At 40.5% G+C, this 7,539-nt stretch overlaps 1 protein-coding gene across 1 annotated transcript; it reads left to right on the top strand.

The window, feature by feature from the left end:
* The first annotated feature begins 1,487 nt into the window (after positions 1–1,487).
* On the top strand, positions 1,488–3,064 carry LOC139370335 (C-X-C motif chemokine 11-like). The gene is made up of 4 exons (XM_071109757.1): positions 1,488–1,769; positions 2,102–2,219; positions 2,381–2,464; positions 2,807–3,064. Exons 1-4 carry the CDS (start codon positions 1,697–1,699, stop codon positions 2,859–2,861), a joined length of 330 nt encoding a protein of 109 aa, XP_070965858.1. The 5' UTR covers positions 1,488–1,696; the 3' UTR covers positions 2,862–3,064.
* The last annotated feature ends 4,475 nt before the right edge of the window (positions 3,065–7,539 follow it).

Below are 7,539 nucleotides of genomic sequence, written 5' to 3'. Positions count from 1 at the left end.
ACGGGCTCTTGGTAATGGCTTGAGCGAAATAAGTAGAATGGTATCAAATACATCAAACACATCGTTTCCATGTGTTTGATGCCATTCTATTCGCTCTGTTCCAGCCATTATTATGAGCCGAACTCCCTTTAGCAGCCTCCACTGCATACAACTACATAATGCATAAACCAGCTGTTAAAACATTTGCAGATGTAATCATATGTAGTGTAATTACATTTAAAAACATAGGTGTATCTACCTAGTTATTTATCATGAAAAGCATCAATTAAAACCTGACATATCACGCCACAGAATAGGAGACATTTAGTATCTCAACCGGCTTCCATTTTTTCAGTTGTGGCTGCTTTGCGCGATGTATTGTTGTCTCTACCTTCTTGCCCTTTGTGCTGTCGTCTGTACCCAATAATGTTTATACCATGTTTTGTGCTGCTACCATGTTGTGTTGCTACCATGTTGTGGTCATGTTGTGTTGCTACCATGCTTTGTTGTCATGTGTTGCTGTCTTGCTATGTTGTTGTCTTAGTCGTGTTGTCTCTCTTGTCGTGATGTGCGTTTTGTCATATATTTATATTTCATTTATTTATTTATTTTTAATCCCAGCCCTCGTCCCCGCAGGAGGCCTTTTGCCTTTTGGTAGGCCGTCATTGTAAATAAGAATTTGTTCTTAACTGACTTGCCTAGTTAAATAAAGGTTAAATAAACAAATGAAAAATAAAAGACATGGGGACATAAGCCCGAAAACGAATCTCTGACAAGACACAACACACATGACTGAAAACACCAGACACATCCTGGGTGTTAGGCCCAGTCATCATTCATCACCATGATAATCATTCACTTCTGGTAAAACAGGTGTCGGTCTATAGACATGTTCTAGTGTTGACTAGCATGATCAGTATGACATGGTAGATTTAGGTTGGGGGTTCACAGAATAGAGATGACTGGCTATCGTGTCATCATGATCTTCCTGCAGCTGTTGCTGTTGCTAATTGCCCCAGACAGCATATCTGACCTGGGCATGCTGGTGGAGAAGGAGAAGAACCATCAACATTCTTCGCAGTTTATACACTTTTGTTTTCACTTTTCCTATTAGCTTTTGTTATTTCTATCCAAGAAAGTTTGGGGTGAAGTTTGTCTTAATACGAGACCCTCTTCTGAAGCACCATCTCTCGTTTGACCCCCAGATCTGTGATGTCATAAAGAGCAGTTTTCAGAAGGAGAAGGTAATTGGAAGGAGACTTCGGATCTGTCCAACTAATGAATCCGAGACAGCTTAATCTACATTATTTAAAATAACAGGTTTGCAGACAGGCCACTTAAACATGAATCACCGTGACTTGCAACGCTGACTCACCCTGGCGTTCACTTTCCCACAGTCACAGTTAGGAAGTTAGGAGTTAAGATTCTCGCGGCCAACTTTTTATCTGCAGACTCCTAGCTTCCCTCCGCCCCTTCCACCCTCCACTCTGTAGTCCAACATTCCTTCATTTCTACCCTAGTGAGCTGGGAAATTCCAGTGAGAGCTGTTTCTTGAACGTTTGCCGGGAAAGAACATGGGATTTGGGAAAACCCTCTGCCGGCAGTTTATAAAAAGGACAATGGATCCCAATAGTTCTTCACTTTTCACTTTCACTTCAAGTGGATCTTACTGCCTCTTGACTCCTCACCTCTCCATCTCTCGCTACTTATATTCACGATGGCCTTCACACCAAAAGCCTGCAGTCTTTTCCTGGTGGTTTTGCTGGGAGTTTGTATACAGCTCAACGGAGGTAAGATTTCAAAGTCATTTCTAGCAATGTCAGCTACAATATATGGAATGTACAGTGCAGTGTGCATGTTTTTACTAGTTACCTGACTGACTAGGGATTTTGCAGTGACTAGGCTACTATACATATAGTGGCTGTCGTATAGCATAACATGAGTGTAGAATACTATAGAAATTGCAGTTATGTACAGTTTCTTCTCAGAACAAGCATTGTGCAAAAAATGCATTCATGTGAATTCTTATCCAAAATCCAATTTGAAGACATATTTGTCATAAAACAACTTCTCCATTAAAATGTTTGACCATGTTAATTGATGTTTATAACTCTCATTACAGCTCAACACGTTCCAGGTGCCAGATGCAAATGCCCAGGAACCATTATGCACACTCAGGAAATCATTGATGACTTTGAAATCATTGAAAAGACCCATTACTGCGACACTACTGAAATCATGTAAGCAACTGCATTAATTTAAGCAGAAAGTGGTTTCTCTCTCTTTTTTTGTTTGTTTCTTTCTGACATTTACTTATGACATGACAATCACCTCCATCAGCCTTGTATCAGTTGTGTGACACAAGCATTAATTGTGTGTATGTGCGGTTTGTTATTTTCAGTGTTACACTGGCGGAAGATGGAGCCAGAAGGTGCCTGAACCCCGCTGGAAGGAAGGCCATGTTTTTCGTCAACTGCTGGAACAGGTAAGATAGATCAAATCATCAGACTCCTCACCACCATACTAAATCCTTGGCAGAACTATACTGCAGTTATGACAATGTAATAACTTATAGATCAACATTTATCACAATCTAATGACATATAGATCTAATGGTAAAAAAAAAGAAGCTAAGTTACTGTAATTATAAACTTTACTGTAATTATAGTTTTATCACACCATTAAGTAGCAGACATGAGGCTAAAGCATGCAAAAGCAAAAGACCTTAGCACATACTTTAGAAACATCCTATAGCACTTGACTTAATATAATCCATGTAACATTAGTCCTTTCTGAGAATAACACTCTTCTCCCTCCTTCCAAATAGAATAAACAAGGACGACAAGCAAAAGAAGAGGTGTCTTAAGAGAAAAGCAGAGTGAACGTAACGGAGGAGGGGAGAAGGGGCATGGAAAACCCAACGGCTGGATTTTCCCAGAAGTCATGTGACCAAACACACACAAGAAGAATGTTGAGGGCTGACACTGCACTTTAGAGAAAGAGAGAGAGCGGGAGAGAGAGGGGGATTTTCTATTTCCTTCGTGATTTTGTGGTACAGCACTGTATACAAGTATACGACACTAATTGTGAGGCATTTAAAGATATCATAAGTTAAAACTCTTTATTTATTTTTCTATTTGTTATTTAAATATGTGTATATTAATGAACAGATGAATATGATTTTGATACAACTGAAATAAAAATGTTTTTGATACAACTTAAAGATTCAACGTTCTCTTAATCATAACACTCCATTTGTTATGAACGCTTATAATTAGTCCTATAATGCAATATGGGGTAACACAAGCATTATAACTGTCACAATTAATGCATAGGACCCAATACTCATGGTCTATAGAGAGAGCCATGGGAACAGCTCTTTTAACATTTTGGTTACAGAGTATGATACACTCTGGAGAGAGAGAGAGGGTCCCATGTATGACAACACTGCAATAAGACCCGTGATCATGACTTAAACACAGCTGGTCTCAACAGCTGCAGGGGTTGGCTGAGAAACGAAGGCTGGACTTCCAGGTCAGGAGATAAATGTACTGATGCCATAGCGACCTGGGGTGAACCTCGACACACATGGCGTACTGGAATATATGAACGGATCACTCTAGGGTTAGACATATTACAGTCACTTGTAATAATCCTACATAATCTGGATTTATTGACGCAAAATAAATGTGAAATAAACATTAAAATAAATGTTCATGATCATAAAATGTCGATTTCCAGCTATTACAATACTGTCATAGTGCACCATCTACTGGAGGACCTTAGTACCTAAACCCAGATAATCATTGACTTCTGTAATTACAGCGTTACTACACAAACATAAAGCAACGTAATATAAAGGTATAAAATCAACTTAATATAAACGTATAAGATCAACTTAATATAAACGTATAAGATCAACTGAATGTAAAGGTATAAGATCAACTTAATATAAACGTATAAGATCAACTGAATGTAAAGGTATAAGATCAACTTAATATAAACGTATAAGATCAACTTAATATAAACGTATAAGATCAACTTAATAAACTTAATGTAAAGTGTTACCTAATAGTCAACTACACAGGTATAAGAGCAACTTAATGTCAAGTGTTACCAAGTAGTCAATGATAATACTAGAAAATGATTTAGATGCCAATATTTACCTTCTAAATAAATCAAGATAATGTAGCTTTATCAATAAATCAAGATAATGTCGCTTTCTAAATGTGTCATTGAAAACAACAAAAGGCTCTAGGAGGTCTTGAATATAGAAATGTTTCTGAAACACTTACTGCTATACTGATTTGCTGCAGCGGCCTAGTTTCTTCCCTTTTAGAACCACCATGGATGCATCCTAAATGGCACCCTATTCACTATATGGTGCACTTCTTTTGACCAGGACTCTCATCAAAGGTAGTGCATTATAAAAAGGAATAGGGTGCCATTTGGGACGTACGATGTTTCTCCAGCGTGATGAGCTCCAAGGCAGCACGTCCTGCGTTTTGACCATTACTTCGCTGTGGAGATAAACTTTGCTGGAGGATATCAGAACTGGCCTTCACACTCGGGGGAAATCAAAGGGCTGGTGGTGGTCAGCGAGAGCCAAGGAGTGTGGGAGAGAATAGATCCTCCATAAACCTTCTTATTCCCAGACCAGAGTCCTGAGGCTGTGAGCGCGCACGCGGACTTACACACACACACACGCACACGCACACACACACACACACACACACACACACACACACACACACACACACACACACACACACACACACACACACACACACACACACACACACACACCCTATAATAAAACCTGCCGCATGAGATCATAAACCAAAAACAAAGCCTAGAAACATAGCAGATGAAGGGGTGCTTAGTCATATCTGCCTGTGGCATACCCTGCAGTATATACAGTATCTCCTGGAATTAAATCATCTGTTAAGACAGATATGGACAATATCTCAGTAAGGTTGTTGGGAGAAGACGAGGCTAATGTTACATGGCTGGATCCCAAATGGCACCCTATTTCCTATTTAGTGAGCTAGTTTTGACCAGGGCCCATTGGGCTCTGGTCAAAGGTAAGCACTATGTAGGGAATAGGATGCCATTTGGGATCCGACCTTTATGAACTGCTGTCAGCATACTATTTGGAACACAAGATGGAAATGGATGTTTACTAAAATGATCATTGATAGATCATTGATCATCTCCACCTGAGGTTCAGTAGACTAAGGTTCAATATGGTTAGGTAAGTGGAAAACACTCTCCTTGATGTTAGAAAGACATCAAATCTGGTTGCATGCTGTTTCATTTGTTGCCTGATGTGCCTCACTCTAGCTGTCAGAACAACAGAACCTCCGAGTAAGAGAACCTTTCCTTAAGAAACTAGATCAACAAATACATCATCAATTTATCATCTGCATGTTGTCAACAAAGCAGTAGGATTTTCAATGGGTGGCGTTTCATGGTTCAGAAAAATTGCTACTAATAATTTGTCTGGCACTTTTGCAGAAGCCTCCCACTGACGAGTGTGTTTCATTTTGTAACATTCTGCGGCAAAGGCACAAATCCTGAGAGAAATATTTTATTTCTATGATATGTGTTGTTCCCGCCTGCTTTAAAGCTTATATATAGCTTTTAAAAAAGGACTGGGCTGTCTCCCACAGTGTAATACTCTCTCGTACAGGAGAACAGCGGTGGCTGTTAGAATAAAAGATGAGTGAGAGCTGCCACTGCCCGGCTTCTGTTGGAATCCAACAAACCCATACTGTTCGTCAGATGTAAAAAAAACAATGTTTTTAAAAGTAATAATATTTTTTTTTAAATAAATGGCAACCCAATATTTTATTTATACATGTGGAGCATGCCCAATCGCTTGTTGGTGTAGCTGTCAGACAAAGGGAAGAGGGTAAATTGCTCCTAACACGTTATCCCCATGCAATATTCATACGGCTACTGCTATAACATGGCTTTCATGAGTTATCTTTGTTGCTCTACAGGCCGTGAAGAGAGTGGGCATCAATTATATGAAAATAGTCAAGAGAGAACGCTGTGAAGAACGGAACGACACACAAACAAATAAACAACTGTGCCAAGCGACTCTAGAGAAGCCCTGCTTTGACTATGTTGGCTATGGGTTCTCTTCAAAGAGTGCGTATGTCTGTCTGTCTGTCTGTGTGTGTGTGTGTGTGTGTGTGTGTGTGTGTGTGTGTGTGTGTGTGTGTGTGTGTCCGTGTCCGTGTGTTTTATGCATCTCCGTGTTTTATGTGTCGCTATGGGTATATGACTGAGGCTTTGGGGTTAGGAGGAAAGCCTCTCATGTCCCTTCTTGTCAATCACCCAGCCTCAACCCATAAATAAAGAATGACACACGCACCCAGCTACTCTCTCTCATTGTCTAGTGGGCCTGCCTGCCTGCCCAAGGCCCACCGCTCCCCAGATGCAGAGATGCAGACCACATGTCATTTTCAGTGCAGAGAGAGGTTACTATACAGGCAGGGAGAGAGAACACATCACAGAGTGACTTGCATAGACAGAACAGGAGACCCACCAGGAGGTAACGTGGAAGGCAGCACACACCACAGGGAAACTCCATCTTAAATAAATCAAGCTGTTGCCCCATCAATCCCAACACTGAACTCTATGTGAAATGTAGATGAATCGAGGTGAATGATGTGAACATGGCATGATATGAAATGTCCCCTGATACTTCGCCTTTGTTAGGCTTGAATAGTTGATTTGAGGAAAATACGTCAAAAACAGGACTTTACTCTAGCTGGTTTGGACAGAAATGTATTTGAATTATCGTTTTATTCATCGTGGTGATGGATTGTGGCAACGGATCTTTGATTCAGATATTACACAAATGGGATTTCCTTCCACCTGATGTAGCTAACATTGACATCCAGAGTGAATGGTAGGGTTGTCATTTGCAGGAGAGAGTGAGAGACAAGCACAAGGAAAACAGAAATACAAAGCCTGTCTAGGGGATCGTTTCTGGACACCGGTTCAGGTCTTTGACTACTGAACGTATATGTCTGTCAAGTGTTGAGTTGCAGTGTCAGGAGCTTATAGACACACAAACATGGACACACACACACTGACACACACATGCACACACACTTTCTCTCTCACAGAGGATAAGGCTGGTTGCAAATCTGCATATGCTGCTCACTGACAAGATTACAGGAGGCTGAGAATGGAGTGTGATGTGATCTCACCACACAACACTGTAGTATATTCACACTTTGCTTGTATGCTAATCCTCTTCATATGGCCATAGAGCTGGGATTGCACTGTGCCATTCAATTATCACAAAGTCACTGGAACATTCGGCTGAGAGACACATCGCAAGGAATGAGCCAAACATCATATTGAAATGTATTCAGCCCCATAGCCCCAACGGTAGTTGCAGTAGGTACATCCACATTTCCATGTGGCGCAGTAGTTAGAATCAATCAGGAAGTTTAATTCCCACAAGGGAACAAGCAATCAGCTAGTGGGTCGAACCTAAACCAATACATTAAACCGAACACAGACGTTGCTTAGTTGTTT

Source organism: Oncorhynchus clarkii, chromosome 17, assembly GCF_045791955.1.
Source record: "Oncorhynchus clarkii lewisi isolate Uvic-CL-2024 chromosome 17, UVic_Ocla_1.0, whole genome shotgun sequence".
NCBI classification, from domain to species: Eukaryota; Metazoa; Chordata; class Actinopteri; order Salmoniformes; family Salmonidae; genus Oncorhynchus; species Oncorhynchus clarkii.
The sequence above is the reverse complement of the archived record's forward strand: the minus strand, read 5'-3'. Positions and strand labels throughout refer to the sequence as shown.

Excerpts from the sequence above, each read along its gene's own strand:
- LOC139370335 (XM_071109757.1), top strand. The coding sequence starts at position 1,697 with ATGGCCTTCACACCAAAAGCCTGCAGTCTTTTCCTGGTGGTTTTGCTG. Across the intron at positions 1,770-2,101 it reads TTGTATACAGCTCAACGGAG|CTCAACACGTTCCAGGTGCC; the intron begins GTAAGATTTCAA and ends CTCTCATTACAG. Across the intron at positions 2,465-2,806 it reads TTCGTCAACTGCTGGAACAG|AATAAACAAGGACGACAAGC; the intron begins GTAAGATAGATC and ends CCTTCCAAATAG.